Raw genomic sequence first — 22773 nt, 5'->3', positions numbered from 1 at the left:
TGATACATTATTGGGTAATAGTCACCAAGACAAATTGGTCTTTAGTGTGAAGATTTACGCTAATCTTGCTGGAAGTTGGGCAATATGTAATGTTTCTTTTAGCTATAGGTACCAGAGACTTCAAATGCCTCCTGTGTCCGTTTTTGGTTTTGGGACTTCCTTCTATATTGCTTCTCAGAGAAAGACTGTCTTGTAGCCTTTTTAGCTGTAATCTGCTGTTATTACATGGGCCACTTATTGGCATGGCGTAGGGTCTGGAAGAGGGGGAGCATTCAAAAATCTGTAAGTCTCTGTCTTTTAGTGGGCTTGTCTTGGGCATGGCCTTGACAAGTGTTTCTGTCCCGCCTCCAAGGGCGCAGCTTTCCTCCTCCTGCTCCTACTGTCTTTCCGGCCTGCAGCATTCACAATCTATTTCCTTCACGTCCTCCTCCTTTAGATGACACAGGAAGGCTGGAGTGGAGCAGAGTTCCCTTCTCCTGGTTGGGGTTAGTTTTCAGTACTGCCCTTTGGGGAGAGGGGCTTCCTACAATAGGAAGGTAGGCCTTTGTTAGGGAGAAGGATCTGGGACGGTTTCACAAAGGCAATTCTTCCTCTTCTGCCAGGGGCGCAGAGGTATTTTTCTGGGATCCTCAGATCCATCCTGAGCGAACCTGCTGGCATTCCTCGAGGGAAAGTTTGCCCCACTCCCGCCCCCACGACTGCAGCCTCCAGGAGTTTCTCTTTCTCACAATAATCCACACTCAACCTCTGGCAATTCATCAAAACTATTAGTTAAATGTTTCTATTAGTCTGTCACCCAGCAGCTTTTGCTCCAGGTGCTGTATTTCTCTAAATGCGCCAGTCTCTTCAGATTTTGGAGCGGTTGTTTGCCCTTCGACCTCAGCTCTCTGAGAGACCCAAGAAAAGTCACTGATTTTCAGTCTGTCCAGTTTTTCTTGTTGTAAGGAAGGGCCTTGCAACTTCTAAGTTCTTTACATGTCAGAGCTGAACATATATTTTCTTGACTAAGATTCCCTACTATTGGGAACACAGGCAGTAGGAGTCACAGCAAGGACTGAATTGTCTCCTTGTTCTTGGTTTTGGGTCACTGGAATGAAACAAAGACTCCAGTATCACCTATACTCATACATGGTATTTACTTTGGGAGGTATTTTGGCAGGAGTTTTTTGAGGAATGAATGATTCACGTGGTGATTAAAGGTAGGACTTGAGAAGAACAGGCTAATAGAGGCATTGCTGAATTACAGAGAACAGCTTGACTGGGGTGGAGAGAACCATAAGAATGAGTAGGAACCGAGGCTGGAAATATTGTGTTGAATACATCTGGCCCAGGGAATGTTTTAGCACATTCTGTGGGCAGCATGGAGTCACTAAAAGATTTTATAAAGGATAACAGCAAACACATGAACAATTAATCTAGCAACGGTGATGGATAAACTGAAAGGATACTGGGCTGTAACATCAGCTCGAAATTTGGTGTCTAACTAGAGATGAAAAGGAGAAACTGAGGAAGGCTGTGATGCCTCAAGAAAAAATCAGAAAATTGAGAGGCGAAGTCCAGGAATCTGGCTTATTACACAAGAGTTTGAGATGCAACAAGAACTCACAACAGAGATTAGATTACAGAGTCGTTAGATTTCAAAGTTATCTGCATGGAGGCACAGCTGAAACTTTGCATAGAAACGTGGTCTCTGGAAAGAACAAGAACCTTTGGGAAGGTGTAAATTTAAGGAGGTAGGAGAAAATAGTCAGGAGTGGAAAAGCCAGAAAGACCGGCGTAAAACCGGGACAAGATGTTAAGGAAATTAAAGTAGATGGTCCTCTTTCTCTCCCAACTTACGTCTGGCCTACAGGGGCGGACTCTGAACTGTACAAATCCCCCCAGTCCTGATGGGGGAAAACAGTTTCCTGTGCAGCATGGCCAGAGTTTTACATGAACTCTTTTTATAGTCGAAACAGATGTAAATGTTCCACAGGAAATGGTTAGTGTTTATTAGGTAAGGGCCCACATTTATGAGATAAGGCCCCATTCTTGGAATCTAATCAGGTAGGAGAATGATTGGTGGTGGCTGTAAAATTGTGATGATAGCCAAATTTAGTACACAAAATTACGATAAGCTCAGAGGTAGCTGCAAATGATTTACTCCAAATCAATGGACAACCTTTGCAACATACCAGGTTCTTCAGATATCTGTCTTTGTATATATGCTTTGCACCTGGTATCCAGAGGCTTGTTTCTTATACTGATTGCAAGGTCGATGCTTAAAGGAAACCAGGGGATGTTTGGGAAATCTTTTCTACTAGCACAAGGCAGTTTTCATCAAGTTTGTGAAATGTAATTTTATTAATTATAGAAGGGCATGTCTTACAGACACACTGTCCCCAAATAAATAAAATCTCAGCATCATTAAAAGCACACAAACACACAGCTTTACAGGGTACAATACAAAGTCAAATTCTGATGATGTTGTTACTTGCATTTACTAAAAATCTGAGAAAGACTGTAATCAATCTCTAAATAATTATCTTGCATAAAGAGAAAAGTAGAGCACAATTATTTCAGAGAAGATTTTGGAGTGACAGTTTGAGAAGACACTGCTTTAAAAGATATTAAGGTATATCACAAATCAAATCACACTCTCTGTAACATTACAACATGGAATTGTATTTAACTGAAAATAAAAGTAAAGTGGCTGAAGAAGCCTGAATACTTTCTTTCCCAACATTATACTAATTTCTATTTTTGGCATGAATTAATAACCTTTTCCATTAATAGGAAAATGTGCTCTGCAAACTCTCGGAGGGCACCACGGCCACCATTACTTTTGCAAATATATCCAACAGCCTTCTGGGCAGTGGAACAGGCGTCGGCAGGAACGCCACTGAGGCCCGCTTTCTTCAAGCACTCCTCATCAGACACTTCGTTTCCTACCAACACAAGAAACACCGGTGAATATATAAGAGACAAAGAATATTCTTTCCAAATAACGCAAACAGCAAGCACTAAGTAATTCTGGTAACTTCAATAAGACCTAAAGCACTGCATGTAAGAATATTACAGAATAGATGAAACAAAAATATCTTAAAGTATTTACAAGTATAATTGAGGCCTAGGGCTTTTCCTACACAATTCAAAATAAACTCTTTATCAGTTAAAGGAGGAGAATGAACTACACTTTCTGCCTGCCATGCATATTACAATCACTAGAAATTCTCTATATAAATTACAAATTATTTAAATTTTTATTAAGGAAAATGTCAAACATATACAAGAATCCCATGTTCATGTGGTATAATAATCAATGTTTTGGATTATTTATCAGTATTTTTCTCTATTCCCTGCCCCCTAGTTTTTTGGAAGGAAGATGGGAATTCCCAGATACCATACTTTACCTCAAAACTCTTCAGGATCTACCTATAATAGATACATATATTTTTAAAAAAGTGACACAGTATCATCAAACTAACATCAATAATTCCTTAACATCAATCTAATAACCTAGTACAATGTTCAAATACCCCTGGTCGTCTCAAAATTGTCTTTTTATAGTTTATTTATTTGAATCAGAAACCAAAGTCCACATATTGCGTTTTATTAACACATATCTGAAGTCTCTTTTAATCTGTAACAGTTCTCTCTGATTTGTGTGTCATTTGTTGAAAAATCACCATCACACTGTCATAACTACATCCTTTCTCTCCAGCCTTGCTGCTTCTCTCCGACCCCGCCCCCTTTTTTATTCGATAAATTTCGGAAGCTCTCAGTAGCTTAAATTCACCATTCTGAGTATAACTATCACTATACCATAGACCAAATACTACTAATAAAATGCTTGCTAAAAGACGTTGTTTTAAATTTGTTCTACATTTATCTACTGAAATAATTTCTTTTATTATTAAATGTACTGAAATTTGAATTATTTACACTCAAAGATGACGAAAACTAAGGTATTTCTTTGCCTAATCCACTCCTCAAACTAAGCTTTACTCGCTAACTTTTACTTATAAAAGTGTCGATATTTTTAAGAAATATATTTCAATACACTTATGTGGCCAATGCAAACGCCACTCCGATTTTTAAAATAAAAACTTGGAGTCTATTCTGTGTTTTCTTGATATTCTAACCTCTACTTTTTATAGTAACTTTTATGTTATATAAGTAATGCATATTGCATGTTGGTAGAAACATTTTTTTTAAATAAAGGCAAAAAAATCAAACATCCTAATTACCACTATTTATGGATAATCACCATATTTTGGCATATATAATTTTACAGTTTTACCTACATAAATGATACAGTTATTACTACTATATGTAGGCACTACATTAAGCATTTTATGTTATCATTGATTTTCTTTCCAATGGCTTTATAAAGTTCAATTTGTGTTTATATATTAGGAATAGGAAAACTAAGAGTTAGAGATGCTTGCTTAAAGTCACGCAGGTAAATGAAGGACAGCTGGGATTGGTTCTATGTTTCATTAAAATTGTCTTCTTCTTAGAAAAACTGTATCATTTTCTAGCAAAGGTTCTACAGCATTTCTCTGCGTTTAATCTTCACGTGTCATTCAAAGGCTATTCCTGAAGCCGCCAGATCAGAGGCTCCCAAAGCATTCCTGTGCAGCTTCTCTTGAGGCCCATCTAGCCCTGTAAAAATGCATTTCCTAAATAGTTGATGGATTTATGTATTTTAATAACTGGTCCTGACTGATATTTAAAATGCTGACATCAATAGACTATCAGCTCTCTAAGCAGTAAGTCCCAACAACCAGTTCCGAGCTTGCATGCAGTAGACACCTGGTAAATATATGTGCATGATGCTAAAGAGAAAAACTCGTGACATCTGACCATGTCAATGAATACAGATTACAGCACTTTTTTTTTTGGATTTTTTTTGATTGGCACCTGAGCTAACAACTGTTGCCAATCTTCTTTTTTTGTCCCCCGCTGCTTTTTTCTCCCCAAATCCCCCCAGTACATAGTTGTATATTTTAGTTGTGGGTCCTTCTAGTTGTGGCATGTGGGATGCCGCCTCAACATGGCCTAATGAGTGGTATCATGTCCGCACCCAGGATCTGAACCCTGGGCTGCCGAAGTGGAGTGCACAAACCTAACCACTTGGCCACGGGGCTGGCCCCACAGCACTGTTTTTTAATGGCTGCATAGTATTCCATTTTAGGAATATCCTATTTTTGTGGGATATTTAGGTGGGTTCTTTTTCTTTCCTCCATTATTGGTACATTTGTCTAATTTCTCTCCTGGAATTGGAAGCTGCGGGTCAAACTATATAGGTTTTAATAAGAGCAAAAATACTCAGGGTGTACTTCCTATACATTAGGAATCTGCTAAATGCTTTACCCAGATTATCTCATTAATTCCTACAATAGACCTATGACAATAGGTATTCTTGACATTTCCAGTTTACAGAGGAGGAAACCAAAGCTTACCTTACCAACTCTGGCTAATTAGTGGTGTGGTCTGACTCCATAGCACGTGCTGGTAACCATTCTACTAGGCTATACTTGATACATATTATCAAACTAACCTCCAGAAAGGCTGTCCCAATTTAATACTTTTATCAGTGGTGCAGGAGAGTTTCTATTTCCTTGCAGTCATACCAATCTTGGGAATTTTCTTTCTTATTTTTTTTTCTATTTCTTAAAAAAAAGTTCTGGGGCTGGCCTGGTGGTGTAGTGGTTAAGTTTGCATGCTCCACTTTGGTGGCCCAGGGTTCGTGGGTTTAGATCCTGGATGCAGATCTACACACCACTCATGAGCCATGCCGTGGCAGTGTCCCACATACAAAATAGAGGAAGACTGGCACTGATGTTAGCTCAGGGCCTATCTTCCTCACCAAAAAAGAAAAAAAAAAATCTGGCCCATTTTATTATGGCTGAATAAAAAGATACCAACCAAGATATGCCACTTCTTTCCAGCAGAGGCCCATTTCTTTTCTCCATTCATCCACAACTGCTAGCTTATCTGGTACATTGACTTCCATTTTGCAATCCAGTTTTAAGGAAGAGAGTGTCTGCTTTGAACAGGCCCTTTCTGAGATTAACCTCACCTTAAAACAAAAAAGTGAAAGGGCAAAATGAGAAAATGAAGGAAACAGATTATCTTTCACAACAAAACAACACCTTGTAAGCAATACAAGTTACAATGAGTAGTCCTCCCACCTTCTGAAGGACTGACTAATTAAAATCAACTGTTATTTTAAAATGATGAAGCGTTAAAATATTTTATTTCTAGTAGTCCAATAAAGGTGAAAGACACTGTTTTCTACAGTGGAAATGATTCTCTCTACAGATCAAAAGTACAACATAGATTGTCTAATCTAAGATTCTCCTATAATTCAATTTGTCCAGAGGAAGGGCTGTATAACCTGTCTCTTGTGCTGCTTAGGGACACATATTTAAGATTTCTAGTGAATTATATGAAATCATCTTAGCCTTCATTTTTGAAAATACACTTAAATATTAAGTTATTTTGAATTAAAACTTTCACTCAAAAGAATAAGCTACAATTTAAAAACCCTCAAGATATTTGCTTTTTTCAAAATGCTGACACCTATTTTCTATGAAGTCTTTGTTGTTGTAAGATTCTATGGGAAATACTACTATATAGTGCCTATTTAAAAACAGTATATTCATACTTATTAAATAAACAAGAAATATTCTTTGTTGATTGACAAGTTCCCAATTTTACTCATCTAAAAGCAAACAGTATGATAACTTTCTAGGCGTGTGAAGGCTAAATGTCAGATATTTTAAAAGATAACACCAAAAATGTAAAGCTCTTATTTCCCTCCTATGCTCCTTGACCCTGAATCACAATCTTAAAAACCAGTGCTATATTCAGGGGGCACATACCTCAATACCACTTTTCTTTAATAAACTTATGCCAATAGCATCTTTTATATCATAAGATATTATTTCTTTTTGGTCTCCTGATACATAAATGTGGCCATTGGTGAGACATCCATCAATATTGCAAACCAAAAGTTTTATTTCCTTAAGCTTCTCTTTGCCAAAATAGCCATATCTAAAAGAAACCAAAATAGACCTTTGAACGTAAGTGCAATACTAATCACTCCCTCTCGTCTGGCTAACACTAATAATTAATAACCCGTTCCCATTCAATTAGCCAAATATCACCCTTCAACTTGAGCAGTGCTGTCTAACCACACTGTGTGTTTCTCAAGCTACTGAATGAGCCATCTAAAAGCATATTTTATGTCTATGTTTTCCTCATGTGAGCAAACTAATTACACAGGATCCTGAGATGTTCGGAATATCAGAAATCGGTGTCTGATTTGTACAGTTACAGATGGAAACTAGACTTTTGGTGGTGCATATGACATAGTGCCTACAGAATTCGAAATATAATGATGCATACCTGTAATTTATATAACATTATAAATCAGTGTTACCTAAATTAAAAAAAAAAATCAGTGTCTATAAGTACAATTAAACATATCTACTAAAAATAATATTTTAGGGTCTAATGCAAAAATTATCTAAGTCTTCTTTTTACCTTAAGACTCTTTGTTCTGCGATAGGCCAATCAATATCCACATCTATATCCACACTGTGCTCAGCTCGCATTTCGTAGTATGCCATTTTTCCACCCTAAAGATAGTACAACTGCCATAAGTACTGTTTTTAACATCCATTCACACATACCAAAAAGTTTATTATAATACAGAACAATGAATTCATTTCTACAGCACTGAGAAAAATTAATAATCCAGTAGTATTAGTGACATATAACAAATGGTTTTCTTTTTTGGAGGGGAAACCTTTTTATTTCCCATATAGTCAACCGACATAATGCAAATAACCTTGACATTTTTCAAATTCTATCTACACAGTGCAAGTTCTCATTTTTCTTTAAATAGGTTTCTATTTTAAGATTGAAAAAAGCAGAAAAAGTACCCATCCTTCAGTATTCTGACCACAAAGAATTTTCTGGAAAGTCCCTAACTGTATCCCCTTTGTTCTGGCACTCTCTCCTGTAATCATCTAAAAGCAGCATAAATGTTTTTGGAACTTCTGTTCCTATTCCGAATATGGGGCAGGACAGGGGAGGAAAAATAACTGTAGTATCTATTGTACAGAATTATCTTCAATCCTGAGCTACAGAGAGGAGTGGGCAATAGTTATCCAGGTCACATGTGGGCAAAAGGTAGGGACAGGTTCCTGATCCTGGGGTAAGGAGGCAAGAGGAGAGGCGTTTCTTACGATTGTAAATATCTGAATGTCAAGATCTAGTACAAGAAAATTTCATTTTTCAGAATTTCAGTCTCTTCACAAATTTTGTTACGATGAGAAACTTCATTTTTTCCCACACTTTAGAAAAGGGTCAAACCACAGTCCTCTTTAGCAAAGAGCTTGGGGAGGGTGGTATCTATATATCAAATCAAATTTTCCTGAATACTCAAACTTACCTAAATAGCCAGCCTACAGTTTGCCTATACACTGACCAAAAGATTGGAAAAACACTTTTCCCTCAGAGCATGAGTCACATTAGAATTTTTACTAGAGAGTGGAGTTTTGGGTTTTTTTAATGCTATTTTTTGAGTAACACAAGGACCTGAATGCAAATCCTGATAGTACTATTTACTACTTGTTTTGGCCTTGAGCCAATTACTTCATTTTTCAGAGCTGCCGTTTCCCCCTCTGGAAAACTGGGCTAGGAATGTCCACTTTCTTCCGCTGCTATGCAGATTACGTGAGATAACCTATGTAGCGTTTCATATGGTCTTTGGTGCACAGTCAGGGCTGAATAAATAGTAGCTATAACTCAAATGAACAAACAGTATGCGACGTAACCAGGTAGCCTCTAGAGACATGCAACCACCTTATTTTAAAATGAGAGCAGTGAGACTGAGAGCACATAAAGTGATACATTCAAGGGGACATAATTAGAGACAGAACTACTGTCTGGTTTTCTTGACGCCCGGGTTGATGCTCTTTAACCTCTACCATAATGCTTTTTTCTTTTGTCTCTTTTTAAAGCAACAGAAGTTATTCACCTGTACGACCAGAACCTGACAGCAATACAACCATGGGTTAAAAACAGAGTTTTGAATGGAATAATAGGAATACAGGACATGTGTAGAAAAACATTCAATACTTGATTCATTTCTTATCTTAATGTTACAGTTGTAACAGAATTTCTTGCAATTCACTGAGTGGATTCCAAAGACCAGTCTGTCTGGGGTAAGGCTGCAGGACTAAAGCTCCCACAATAAATCTGCTCAGTCATTGCCTTTCCTCTGGGGCTGACACTTTCCTTTATGAACTGTGCCATAGGCCTCCCCGAGAACTCAAGGTACACAAACAAAGGGTTTTTGCAAAATGAAGGCACACACCTGTAAGTAACCCATCTCTATCAAATGTCTTTTGGCAAAATAAAATGAGCCATTTTCATATAATTCTCCATCCCAGTCTTGTCGACGAGGTCGTTTAGCTGGATTCAAATTCAGAGGCTCAGTCACTTCACGAACTAAAAGCAAAAAGCCATGGTAAGTCTACATTGCTCTGAATACTGAAAGTGTTCATTTAGTAATTTTTATAAAAAGCAAATAAAAACAAACTCAGAATGTAGACTAATTCTGTACATAGATAAATAATTAAAAGGATTTTTTAAAGGAATAAAATCTCTAAAAATTCTGATGATTTATCTTTGCTTTCTAATAATAATAAAATATTTCATAGAGGAATTCTGAATAATTAAGGTTTTAAGATATTTATACAAATATAATGCTTTGGGAGGACATCAAGGCAACCTTAAAATAACTTCAAAGGAACTAAACTTGGGGCTGGCCTAGTTGCATAGTGGTTAGGTTCACGTGCTCTGCTTTGGCAGCCCAGGGTTTGTGGGTTTGAGTCCTGGGCACAGACCTACACACTGCTCATCAAGCACATGCTGTGGTGGCATCCCACATACAAAACCGAGGAAGACTGGCACAGATGTTAGCTCACTGACAATCTTCCTCACCAAAAAGAAAAAAAAGAAGAAGAAAAAAGAACTAAACTTGTAATAAAATACCCATATTCAATATTTGAGCCCTTTAATCTATTTCTCAGTATTTGCCTCTAGAAAGATATAATGTATACACTATTATCTAATATAGTTGAGAAACTACTTTTATGGAACTCTTACAGAAAACTGATGATTTCCCCATTACTGAAACTTTAACACTGATAGAAATGTTTATATAATGTATTACACATTCTCACCAGTAGTTAAAAAATATACTAAGCATAATAATAAATATATTATGTTTATTATTATCCTTGGTAATGAGAGCTCAGCATTATCAATATTAATGATTACACCACGTAATAAATGAAGCCCTCAGTACTGGTATGTAAGGATTCCTTTGCCCCTTCATTAAATTTTTCCCAAATTTGTATTTGTAGATGTGTGTGGGTATGCATGCAACGTGTGTGTGTGTGTATTTAATAGCTGGTGATTCTTCCGAATCTTTCCTCACTTTGGCTGTCACTTCTGTGTATAAAGGCTTCTAAGAATACCAGTTACATACTTCCCTAACTAAACCATCCTCTGCTCAATCCACCCCAGGGTTTGATACAATTAGGAAAACGCTCAGCAAATATACACTGAATACATGGTATAGTGTTATAAGGCCTGGATACACAGCAGTGGACATGACTCTCTGCCCTCACGGAGAGCTGCAATCTAGTGGTGGAGACAGGCAATAAACAAACTTCGTAATGCAAGCGGTACTTTGAAGAAAAGGAAAGAGAGGGACAAGTCTTTCCTAGATGAACAATGATCAGTGGCTGCTTTCTCCCTGGGGATATTTGCTGAGTCTGAGGAAGAGGTGAGAGGAAGATCAAGCTTGGCATAAGCAGAGGGAGTCTGCTGGAGTAAAGAGAAACCAGAAGAATTTTTTAAAGTTTTTAATGACCTGTGGACTAGAGTCACAGATTGTCACCTGCAGAAACTTCAAACACAGAGCTAGCTCTTCCCACCCAATGATGCCCCTACAGGACTTCTGCTGAGTGTGCTGTGGCACCAGAAGCTGAGGATAGGCTGGAAGGCAGGGATAGATGGTTATAGTTTTGTGATGCTTAGATCCTAAGGTCCTGTTAGCAGAGAGGTATTAGCAATACATACAAGATATATCTCCTGACAGGACATCTGCAGTAAGAGGTGAACTGAAATTAAAGTTCCAACTCAGACCAACTCCTAATTAGATCAAAGTGATTAGCCCCTTATCCTATCAGCCTGATAGAAGAAAGGGCGTGCCCTCCCAGGAGGAAAATAATTTATCCTCCAAGCATATGAAAAAATACAAGACATATGAAGAAGCAGAAACACATGACCTATAATCAGAGAAAAACTGTCACATAAACCGAACAACAAATGACTCAGATGTTGGATTTTGCAATCAAGGATTTTCAAATAACTATCATAAATATGTTTAAAAAATAAGAGGAAAAGATTTTTTAAAAAAGGAAAAAATGATGAAGAATTTCAACAGGGAATGGAATCTCTAAAAAACAACCTGAATGTACACTCTAGAACAGAAAAACACAGTATCTGAAATAATTCACTGCACAGAATTTACAGTGCACTGGACAAGTGAGACGTGGTCAATGAACTCAAATATAAGTCAATAGAAATTACTCAAAATGAAGCATAGAAAGAAAAATAAACAAATAAATAAATAATACAGAACAGGCTGTGAGAGAGATGTAGACACCATAAAATTGCTTAAAATCCATTTAAATTGCTGTCCTAGAACAAGAGGAGAGAGAACTGTGGCAGATGAAATATCTAAGAGAATTTTTGAAAACTGATGATACAATATCATCCTACCTATATGAAAAGTTCAGAGAACTTCAAACAGGATAAACACAAAGAAAACCAAAGCAATACAAATCAGAGTCAAACTGTCGAAAACTAAAGATAAAGAGAAAAATCTTTAAAAATAGCCTGAGGAAAAAAGACACTATATTCAGGAGAATGATGGTCAGAGTAACAGCTAATTTCTTATAAGAAACAATAGATGGTAGAAGATAACGGAATGACGTGTCAAAGATGCATCTTCAGAAGAATAACATCTTAAAAATGTAATCTTAAAATGCTGAAAGAAAACAAAGGCCAACCACACTTTTATATTCAATGCCAATGAAACTATCCTTCAGAAATAGAAGTGAATTAAAGACATTTTTAGACAAACAAAAGCTGAGTGAATTTGTTACCAATAGATCACACTACAAGGTGGAAGCAAATTTAAGTAGAAAGGGATGAAGAAAACAGAAAGCATAATAACTTAAAAAGTGTTATTAACTGTCTAAAGTAAATATAACAACAATGTACCCTGGGGTTATAATATATGCAGTACTAGATAACGTGACAACAGCAGTGAAAGACTGTAACAAGTTAAGGCAAAGTGTAATCTCTAGAGCAGTCCTGACCAGGAGAAACAGAATGTGAGCCACATATGTTATTTTAAATTTTCCAGTGGCTACAGTTCAGAAAAAGTAAAAAGAAGTGAAATTAATTTCAATAATCTATTTTATTTAGCCGAATGTACCTAAAATATTATTTCAACATGTATTAAATATAAAACTTATTGAGATATTGTCCATACTTTTTTCATACTAAATCTCAGAAATCCAGCAGGTATTTTGCATAAATAATGCACATCTCAATGCAGACTAAGCACATTTCCACTGCTAACAGTGCTAGGGCTACATATTAGATAGCGCAGTTCTAGAGTAATGAGTAAAAAAAAGAATACAAAAAGTTATGGAAAATAAAATGGAATCATTTTTCAAGTATTGATTAATCCACTAGCACTTTTAGCAGTAATGACTTTACAAAGAAAGAACGTAAGAAAGGAATCATAAGAAATATTACTCTGGTTCAGAATCACTGTCCATCCACAGCACTTTGTTTCACAGCGGTTCCAGGGGAATATGTCTTAGGAAAAGACAAAGCTACTGTTCCTAACATTCACTCTTCAGGTTAAGATATTTCTTCACACATTCCTAATTTCATTTAAAAATCTTTATGGATCTGTCATCTGTTAAATCCAGATAGTTCTTAAACATCTTTAACTTTAATCATGTAGCAAATAAAGCTCAATATTCAGTCTAACACTGGGCTTCCTTGAGTTGCTTCAAAAATTTGTTTTTTAAGCTTTAACAGATCCTTCCCAGATCTTATTTTTGAGATTTGGTGCACAAGGTCAAAATTTTACACATACAGCTTAACACAGAACCTGACACAGAGAAGATACTCAATAAACAGTTATTGAATGAAATTAACAAATAAATGCCTTCAATGATATATTTTACTGGTTTTGATAACATTCACATTTTGAGACTGAAAAATCATTATTTTCAGTCTAGTTTTCTCCTCTTATCTTAATTAGACTTTTTTGTACCTTCTCCAATTTCACTGCATCTTCCATACTCTCTCCTTTAAGTCACACACGTCAGAGACAATTAGGCCAGCTTTCCCGTGTTCAACAAATGTCAGGGCATCTGATAGAAACCACACTGCCTTTCCTCAAGTATGTTCCATTTCCTTATTTGTTGGTGATTCTATTCTTTATTACATATTTTGCTAGGTTATCTGGCTAGAAATCAGGCTCCAGCTAAACCCTATGGAACTCTTCTTAGATATTCTGAGGAGCAATTCCACAATTCATTCTTGAGGTCCTCCAGAACATTTTGGTGGAGGCTGTTTATTCCCACAACTCTATATGATTTATAGTGGAGTTTATCAAACATGTCTAGAACAAACATAAAAGCATTTGATCTAGAAAAATGACATGTCTGCCTCAAAAGACAAATAGAAGGTTAAAATGTCCCTTTGTAAAAAGTAAAGCAAGATTAATTTGGTTTCACTCTCCTGCCTCAATAATCACAAGATTTAGAACTGACTATAAACGCCATTACCTACCACAGCTAAGAATCACATACTCTCTTCTGCTGCTCCCTTTTTACTCTCCTCACTCCTAAAGAATATTATAACATATGAAAAAATTGATTCTCTGTAAAATCAGCTAAAATAAAGACTGATATAACAGATTACCTCCTTTCTGAATTTCACTCCATCGAAACTGATGGCGTCTCACAACTGAGAAAACAGAATCATATCCTTCTTCTCGAATCATTTCTGCAACTTTCTGAAGGTCAGTAGGGTGTAAACACGGAGAAGTAGCTTGAATATTTCCTACAATGTCAACCTCTTACAAAGACAAAACAAATGAAAAGGACATCAAAATAAAGTTCTTTGCAAACAAGTAATACTAAGATCTTAAATGCAAATGTTAAAACCAGCCCTGTGAAATGATAAGCAAGTTGAAAATTACATAAAATTTTGAATAAACTTGTAAATGCATACCATTGTGAAAATTAAGAAATTCTATGATGGCATCTAGTGAGGTAGAGCTGTCTTTTGAAGTTTCAGAACTTCTTCGATGAACTTGTGCACCAAATTGTTTGGCCACATTCTCAATTTCATCATGGTCTGTTGAAACCCACACACTGTACAGGCATTAAAAAATAAATTAATTAAAAAGTCAAATCACTAAAAGAAATCACTAAAGATAAAAAGGGGCTCTAAACCCAAAAATACAGCTTACATAATGTTAGAATAGTTTTTGTACATCACAATAATATTACAGATCCAAAGTAACAGAAAATTTAAAGAAGCATATTTTGTACGTAAACTATAATTTTTAATGTCTGAATCAAAAATGTCCTAGATATTTTATATTTACACATATATTTATATTATATAATATATATTGTTATTTATATAAATATCATTTATGTACCCCTAGAGATAGTTTTATAAAATTAGAAAAAAAGGTACTTGGTATTTTTAAGGCTACTGGTATACTAAGTAAAACAGTAGTGCTAGAAATTCGAATCTAAAGGAAATAAAGAAGATCCTAATTCTTATTCTCCATCCGAATCCAAAATATTGTATAAAGCATTTTAATATACTTGCTAAGAAAAACATGGACTTGGCTTAGCCAAACCAAAGAGCTGAAAGATTTTCAAGCTTAGAAGAGACTAAATGCCCAAACTGGGTTAAAAATAATCAGATATTTTCTCCTTTTTTGGCCAACTAACAATGGCTATATAAATATTTGAACACAGAATCAACTGGGTTAGAGCCATTGATAACAACTGATAGACACGGAGAAGAGGACTTGATTGGCTCAGGAGTTTAGCTTAACAGCTCTATTAACCACATTATACAGCTGGCTATTCAGACTTTGTAAGAATGATGATTAAGGACAAAATTTCACCTATTTTGAGGAGATGTACTAGTCTCTATTGAAGTTAAGTTTCTCGGACCTTTACAAATTCCCGTTGCTAGAAACAAGATGTGAATGTCACTCCAGCCACAATGTCTGCATAGTGATATTACACAAGGATAATGTCATGACTCACAGTCTTTGGCATATGCATCGATTTTTGTTTTATTCCCTTGATTCAACATCTACTGAGGGAAGAGGACTACATGTTTCAAATGTCTATGTTCAATTGCCAAGAGTGGAAAGAAAGTGAGAAACTAAAGACAATTTTCTGATATATCTCTGTATTTCATTTACTAATTTCATTTCATTTATTCCCTTTAATATTTGCAGAAGGAAGATTTAAATCTAGAGATAAAGTCAATAACTCCCCTGAAAAGTTTTCACAGAAAGCTAGTAAACAAGATGAGCCACTGGCTAGGGGTCATATCTACTCATGCCATTGTGCACAAGGCAGAATGTAGGAGACCCAGTTTCCTCCATCTGGAAATCTGAAGTAATTTTGGGTAGGTTTTTCACTGGAGAAATGTGTAAAAGGTATATATTAAACTGAAGTACGAATGAAGATGTAGCAATTTTTTAAAATAGAGAAGGTGAAGGGAAGGTGGTAAGACGGTAACAGAATAAAGGAAAAGTGAAGAGTAAAAGCAAAAAGAATGGGTCTTTTGACTTTTAATGTTATCACTAACTGAAATAAATTGCTGAAGCCATTTACTTTATTATCCTATCTTTACTGTATGAAAATTCAACACCACAAGATTCAGTGATTTTTTGGAAATGCTTAAAAGGTAAATAAATAGCAGAGGTTTGAGAAGAGGTTTGCTTGCTTTTCTTCTTTCCTCCCTTTTATCATCCATTCATTCCTTCACTCGTGAAAGGTATACTGAGTGCCTACTCTGTTGCAGGCCCTACTCCAGACACTTGGCGCTACACTGACCATTTTCTTAAGAAACTCTTGGCTTATTGGTAGAGCCAGAGGCCAACACAGTACCACGATTCCCTTTAAAGAGAGGTAAGGAGGCAACGACTAACCTCTCCATAATGCTTTACTTTCTACACAGTATTTTTACAATGCCTGCTACGTAACAAGTGCTCAATATGTATTAGTTGAATAAAACAATAAATGGTTAAGAGCACAGGCTCTGAAGGAAGGGGTTCAAATCCTGGCTCCACCACATGCTAGCTAAATGACCCTAGGCAAAATTCATAATTTCCAGGGAGGTGATAATAAGGGTAATTACTTCATATGGTTGTTCTGAGGATTAAATATAAACTGTAACACAAAATAAACATTTAATAAATGTTAGCTATTCAAAATAATAAAATAGGAACAGTAATAAAGGAACAGCTATACAGTCTCATTTAATCCTCACGATGACTCTGCTGGAAGGAAAACTGAAGTTTTGCTTTCAGACTTTCAAAGGTCCAAATGTCTAATTTGTATGTATTATGCAAAGCAATGACACTAGAAATAAGAAAACAGCATCCCATATGCACGCTTAAAATACAATGATCGTCATCTATTAAAGGGACTAAGTGGATCATTTTCCTTGGTTTAGGGGCAGCAGATGAGGGAGGGCAAAAGAGAAGGAAGCAGCAAGTGAACAAACAGGCCTGATAAAATTTAAAATCAATTACAGAGGAAATGTCAAAGTTTAATGGCAATGGGTTTAGCCTCAAATGAAGGCATCCTATATCTAACAGGAGGAACAGGAGTATCAATCATGGTGCCTATGAAAGGTACGTCGGACGGTAACCTGCCATTTTAAAGATAAGACAGCAGAAACCTTTCAATAATCATAAATCCATACACTAGAAATGAAACTAAAACGTAACGTTTGTTTTTCACGTTAGGCAACATTTTAACAGTCAGTCTGTTCTGAGGTTTACGTACACTGCACGGAGCCACTGTTGGAAGCGAAGCTCTTAGCAACTCAGGGCTAACAATAACTTCTCACTAAACGAAAATGAAATTATTCCACGACAGCTAACTCTCCAAGTTAGCATGCAACATTAGCAAGCTTCAAAGTCCTGTTAGCTTTGATTCTGAGCAGGCCACAAAAAAGTTGCCCCAATTAAGTCAAATCAGGGTTTTGAACAAAATAATCTCCAAGGTGACTCCTAGTCCTGAAAAACACAAATCAGGCAGCTACAATCTTCTGCAATTCCTTCAAAGAGTAAATCTTTATTGAACAAAGAGAGAGCGAGAGAAACAGGAAGGCTGCTCCAAACCCCAACTGCACCTTTAGAAGATGTCAGTTAAACTCAAAGCAACGTGTTTTAACCGAGGTTCTAATATATAAAGCAGAGCAAAGTGAATAAGATAGCACCCGCTCACAAAAACCTTTCCACCTGGTAAAGCAGGGGTCAGCCCAGGCCAAATGTGCCTCACTATCAGCCTGTTTTTAGAAATAAAGTTCTCCGGGAAGACAGCTATGCCCATTCATTCCAGTATCGCTATGGCCACTTTCACAGCAATCAGCAGCAGAGCTGAGCAACAGAGGCTGACTGGCCTGCGAAGCCTAAAACACTTACTATCTGGCCCTTTCCAGAAGGAGTCTGAAATAGAGAGGAAAGACATATTTCCAGTAACTCTTCAAAGTCGAAGAACATTAACAATAGAATTTTAAAGATAATTACAACTTTCTCATTTTAGCAGTAAGGAAACTGTGGCCCGTGGGAGAGACGAAGATTGTAAAAACTTTCAACACAAGGGGAAAATGTCAAGGATAGATCATACACACACTACATGCCAGGCACTATTCTAAGGGCTGTATATACATTACCTCACTTAAGTGCCTCGGCAAGCCTGTGAGGCAGACAGTGAAGCCCATTTTGCAGGTGAGGAAACTGAGGCACAGAGACCTTATGTGATTTACCCAAAGTGGCATAGTTAATACATGGTGAACTTAGAATTCAAATCCGTACAGTTTGACACCAGATCTATGATCTTACCTCCGTGCACAGTGCATGCACTAACAAAGATACGAACAACGCTGCTGTGGGTGGGGAAACAGAGGCACAATCCTCTTTCACTGAGGGGATAACCAAAAGCTTCATGGAGGAAGTAGCGCTAGTCCCTTCTTTTACCTTTTGAGTTAAACTCCCCAGATCCCTAGAAAGGATGCCAAGCAGCCATGTGAACTGAACAGAGTAAAATCACAATATTGTAAGTTAGAGAGGCAGAGTTAGAAAGATTATGCTCACTGTGCTAGTTAAGAGACACACTGGTTTTATTTCTTCTAATTGCTATAACTGGCATACTGACAGATCCCATAGGTGGCTCCAAGTACAAAACACCACCCCTATCATCAAGGAGTTTCTGCTCTAGTCTAGAGAGATTAAATAAAACTGATACAAAAAAAGTTAATACTTGGGGCAGGCCCAGTGGTGCAGTGGTTAAGCACGCACGGTCCATTTCGGCGGCCCAGGGTTCGCCAGTTTGGATCCCAGGTGTGGACATGGCACCGCTTGGCAAGCCATGCTGTGGTAGGTGTGCCACATATAAAATAGAGGAAGATGGGCACAGATGTTAGCTCAGGGCCAGTCTTCCTCAGCAAAAAGAAGGGGAATGGCAGCAGTTAGCTCAGGGCTAATCTTCCTCAAAAAAAAAAAAAAAGTTAATACTCAAGAGTCATTCATTCTTTCATGGAATTTCATATGAATGCATGTTAATAAATGGACACAGGAAAATTACTGTTTACTATATACATATATTTTCCAATCATTTTGTAGCAAATCTCCCAACGTCTGCTGTAATAGCTTTCTGTTGGGTTTTGACTTCCAGCATCTATTCCCCACTTGGTGGTAATCGTGCTCCAATTTTTCTCGGGATGAACTGCCCTGTGACACGCTTCAGGGGCGCTCCATCACTAGCTCTGAAGAGTGGCAGATGTGCTGAACTGGACCAATACAAGCACTGTGTTCTGTGTTCTCCTACCTGCAGTGACTGGTTCAAGGATGAGAAGAGGTCTACTGAGACCCAATGAGACTTTAGTTCACGCTGCGAAGAGGGCAGCCCTTTTTGACTAGCCTTAAACCTGGCAGGATATGAGGAGGAGTGTCAAGGATAAACAATGCCCAAGCCTGGTTAAAGCAGGAAGGACAGGTTTTATTCACTAACTATTGCAATAGGGAAGAGTCCAGCATGAACTGAACTCAAATTCCCCCAAGCAAAAGGCTGGAGACAGGGGCCAACCCGGTGGCGCAGTGGTTAAGTTCACACCTTCCTCTTCTCGCGGCCTGGGGTTCACCGGTTCGGATCCCGGGTGCAGACATAGTACCATATGAGCCATGCTGTGGTAGGGGTCCTACATGTAAAGTAGAGGAAGATGGGCATGGATGTTAGCTCAGGGCCAGTCTTCCTCAGCAAAAAGAAGAAGACTGGCAGTAGATAGCTCAGGGCTAATCCTCTTCCTCAAAAAAAAAAAAGGCTGGAGACATTTTAAAGGCTGGAGTGCGCTAAGGGAAAGGAAGGCACTGAGGGCTGTCACAGCGGGTTAGTCCCCGTGAGTAGGCCATTTGGGTTTGTTAACTGGCGCTTATCCAGAGTAGTAACAAACTTCTAGCTTTGCGACAGGGGGCAAAGTGCAAGTTGAAGCAAGGCACCCATTGAATTTAGGCCCTTGTCCTCCCCCAGGGATTGGGAAGGCAGAGTTATCTCCCAAAATGTTTGCATTTCAAACAAACAGCTCTCAGGTCCTTGAGGAAAGGATTTTGGGTGGGAGACTTACATCCCAAAGGGCAGAGAAGGGATTTATAATTGTAAATTTTCTAAAGTAACTCACCTAAGAGCAGGGTTCAGAGGTTATCTGCTGATTACCAGGTTATCCCTGAAACAAACAGGAAATTCTCCTGGCAGCATTGAACTTTCCTTGTTGAGGAGGGCTGGGATCATCCTAGGAACATGCCCTTAAACTGCTAGACCCCATACTAGAGTTTGGTTGAGTGCAGAAGTTTGGACAAAGTCATCATGGGCCAAGAGTTCTGCAGTTCTCAGCACAACCATCTTTACAACTATACCATCTTGACACCATAAAGGCAGAGCCTAGCCAGAAAAATCAAGAAACAGAGGATTCCGGTGACAGAGTCCACCATCCCCTTACTCTGCTTTATTTTTCTTAAAAATATTTATTACCACCAGGTACAGTATATATTATTTGTTTGTATGTTGCCTGTCTCTCCCTATTATAATGCAAGCTCCATGAGACTAGGGACTGATCCTGCTACTACTGGTATAGCCTCTGGTTAAGGACACAGAACAGTGCCTGCCACATAGTAGGTAGTCAATAAATATCTGCTGAATGACTAAATCATTTTTAGCCTTTGAATCTCCTTGTACCTGAAACGAGCCTTACCTTTTTTTGTTAATCCAGTTTGAAAGGGGTTTCCTGACATATGCAACCAAAGAGCTGTAAATTGAGTTTTGTTCTCCATCGATTACGAATGTGATTTTGATCTCTAGTTCATTTCACAAAAATAGGATTTTACTGTATCACTGATGCCTGCCTGCACCTTCCCTAGGTCCTTTTTTTTCAGTGGGTACCCTTCGTAAGGAGGTAAAAATGTCCAAAAAGTCTGTGAGCTTCACAAGGAAAGAACCATGTCACATCCATCATGGTACTCCCTTGGATGTGTACCGCAGAAATTAGGGCTCAGTAAATGTTTCCTGAATTGAACCAACTCCCCAGGTCTTCCCCTATCTCTCCTTTGCACACTTCCTGTTACGTTACTAACAGTAATCTTCTGAGTGCCAGCTCCTATTTACCTCGCTCCACCCAGGCCTTCCTTTGGATTAAAACATTAAGGAAATTAGTAAATTTAAACTTTCTTGGTATCTCCTTTTTAAACAAGGTTGGTTAAATAAAAATCATTTACCCATATATTAATGTGGGTAATTAATATGCTTCAAAAACAGCCATCTCTTTAAAAACCAAAACCCAAACATCAAAAGGTTAAAATAATTTATCTTCCACAGTAACAAATTCAAGCATAATTGGGTTGAACTTACTATGTGTAAATTCATTCTTGGCACAGACTTCTACCTCCCTTCTTTTATGAATGACATCAGCTTGTAAGTCCTGACCAATGTGGCATATGGCAATGTCTCTAAATGATGTGCAATTAAAACTGTCCTCAGGGCAGACGAGGTTCCAAAGGTACGATAACACCATTTACAAGCCTATCATAAAAAAAAGCTAGCTGCAAGCTTTCCCACTATCTTTCACCTGTGTACAAACGTAGGCAGCTTTCTAGATTGTGCTGACTCACAGGCAGATAGCTTATTTTTCAAAGGTCAGGATAGGATCTCGAAGCTGGGCTTGAAATTAGAAAGCCTTGACACCCCACTCCAATCATGAACCTGATGCCTCCCCGATCGATCAGCACCAAGTGGTTATCAGATGCTGAGCAACCGGGGAACCCCAGTGGCCTCGGTCTAAAGGACTTCACATATTATCGCGGACGTTTCACAGGGGTGGCCTCCTTTACTTTCACCCTGTGAGGTCAACTAGGGCGGCGGAGGTGCCTGAAAAGAGGAAATCTCCCCTTTTGTGGATGGCACTCTCAAGGGCGGGGACAAGAACTGTACCATGTCGTGACGACTAGCAGCTACGGAACAAGGAAGAAGCTGGAGCCCATCCTGCCGGGGCCCAGACACCCGGGCTCTTGCACACCCCTTCGAGGAGCGACGGCCCCAGGAGCCCCAGCCCCTCCAGCGGCCCGGCTCCCCCTACCGACCCCCGCCCAGGCCGCACCGCCCACTCTCGCACATGCGCACCTCTGGAAGACGCCCGAGTCCAGGGCCGCCCGCAGGACCCAGCCAATGAGCGGGACCCCCGCCAGGTGCTTAATGTTCTTCAGGGGGATGCCCTTGCTGCCGCCACGGGCCAGAATGAGGGCCGCCAGGTGCGGGGGCTTCTCCACCCCTCGGCCCTGGCCGCCGCGGGAGTTGCGCTGTAGCTTCGGCGGCCGGCCCCGGGACGGCCGCCCCCGCGGGTTGGAGACGGAGGTGGCGGCCCCCTTCTCCACCGAGTCCATCTTCCTCCCACGCCTTCTCCCCAGCTTCTCCACATCCGGGAGCTCTTGTCTCGCCACCTCAGCTCGGCGCCGCCCGATCTCCCCGCCCGACCGCTCGCGGGGGTGGCTGTTCCTGGGTCCGCCCCGCCCCCCGCCACGTCCCGCCCCCTCGCGGGGCACGCCGGGAATTGTAGTCCGCGGCCGCCTCGCCCGGGTCCCATAGGCCGAGTAGGCTCTGACTTGGCGACCCCAACCCCAAGCCAAACAGCGAGAGTCCAGAGATGACTGGAAGGAAGTGCGGCTGTTGGGGGCTTGATCTTGTACAGTGATTTCTAAAATAGGCAACATAGATTATTGATCTTTTGCTAAAGAACTTCCCCGCAAGAATCGTGATAGGCTTCCCAGTGTACAACTTGATGCGCCCTAACACAAAT

General features: G+C 38.9%; 1 protein-coding gene and 1 long non-coding RNA gene across 2 annotated transcripts; both read right to left on the bottom strand.

Moving 5' to 3' along the window:
• Positions 1-2324: 2324 nt before the first annotated feature.
• Positions 2325-22523, bottom strand: CMAS (cytidine monophosphate N-acetylneuraminic acid synthetase). The gene is made up of 8 exons (XM_001917026.5): positions 22101-22523; positions 14398-14540; positions 14086-14241; positions 9377-9510; positions 7537-7631; positions 6873-7044; positions 5914-6067; positions 2325-2927 (listed from the first exon to the last, which is right to left on the bottom strand). The coding sequence occupies exons 1-8, from the start codon at positions 22358-22360 to the stop codon at positions 2737-2739; spliced, it is 1305 nt and encodes a 434-aa protein (XP_001917061.2). The 5' UTR covers positions 22361-22523; the 3' UTR covers positions 2325-2736.
• Positions 18278-22082, bottom strand: LOC138924667 (uncharacterized). Its single transcript, XR_011439718.1, has 4 exons — positions 20680-22082; positions 20110-20154; positions 19548-19632; positions 18278-18437 (listed from the first exon to the last, which is right to left on the bottom strand). It is a non-coding gene; the product is annotated as an uncharacterized lncRNA (long non-coding RNA).
• Positions 22524-22773: the final 250 nt, after the last annotated feature.

This window comes from Equus caballus, chromosome 6 (assembly GCF_041296265.1).
Source record: "Equus caballus isolate H_3958 breed thoroughbred chromosome 6, TB-T2T, whole genome shotgun sequence".
Lineage (NCBI taxonomy): Eukaryota > Metazoa > Chordata > Mammalia > Perissodactyla > Equidae > Equus > Equus caballus.
Note: the sequence above shows the minus strand (reverse complement) of the source record. Positions and strands in the feature narration are given on the sequence as shown.

Excerpts from the sequence above, each read along its gene's own strand:
- CMAS (XM_001917026.5), bottom strand. The coding sequence starts at position 22,360 with ATGGACTCGGTGGAGAAGGGGGCCGCCACCTCCGTCTCCAACCCGCGG. Across the intron at positions 9,511-14,085 it reads GAGTGAAATTCAGAAAGGAG|TTCGTGAAGTGACTGAGCCT; the intron begins GTAATCTGTTAT and ends TTTTGCTTTTAG. Across the intron at positions 2,928-5,913 it reads GAAAGAAGTGGCATATCTTG|GAAACGAAGTGTCTGATGAG; the intron begins GTTGGTATCTTT and ends TTGTGTTGGTAG.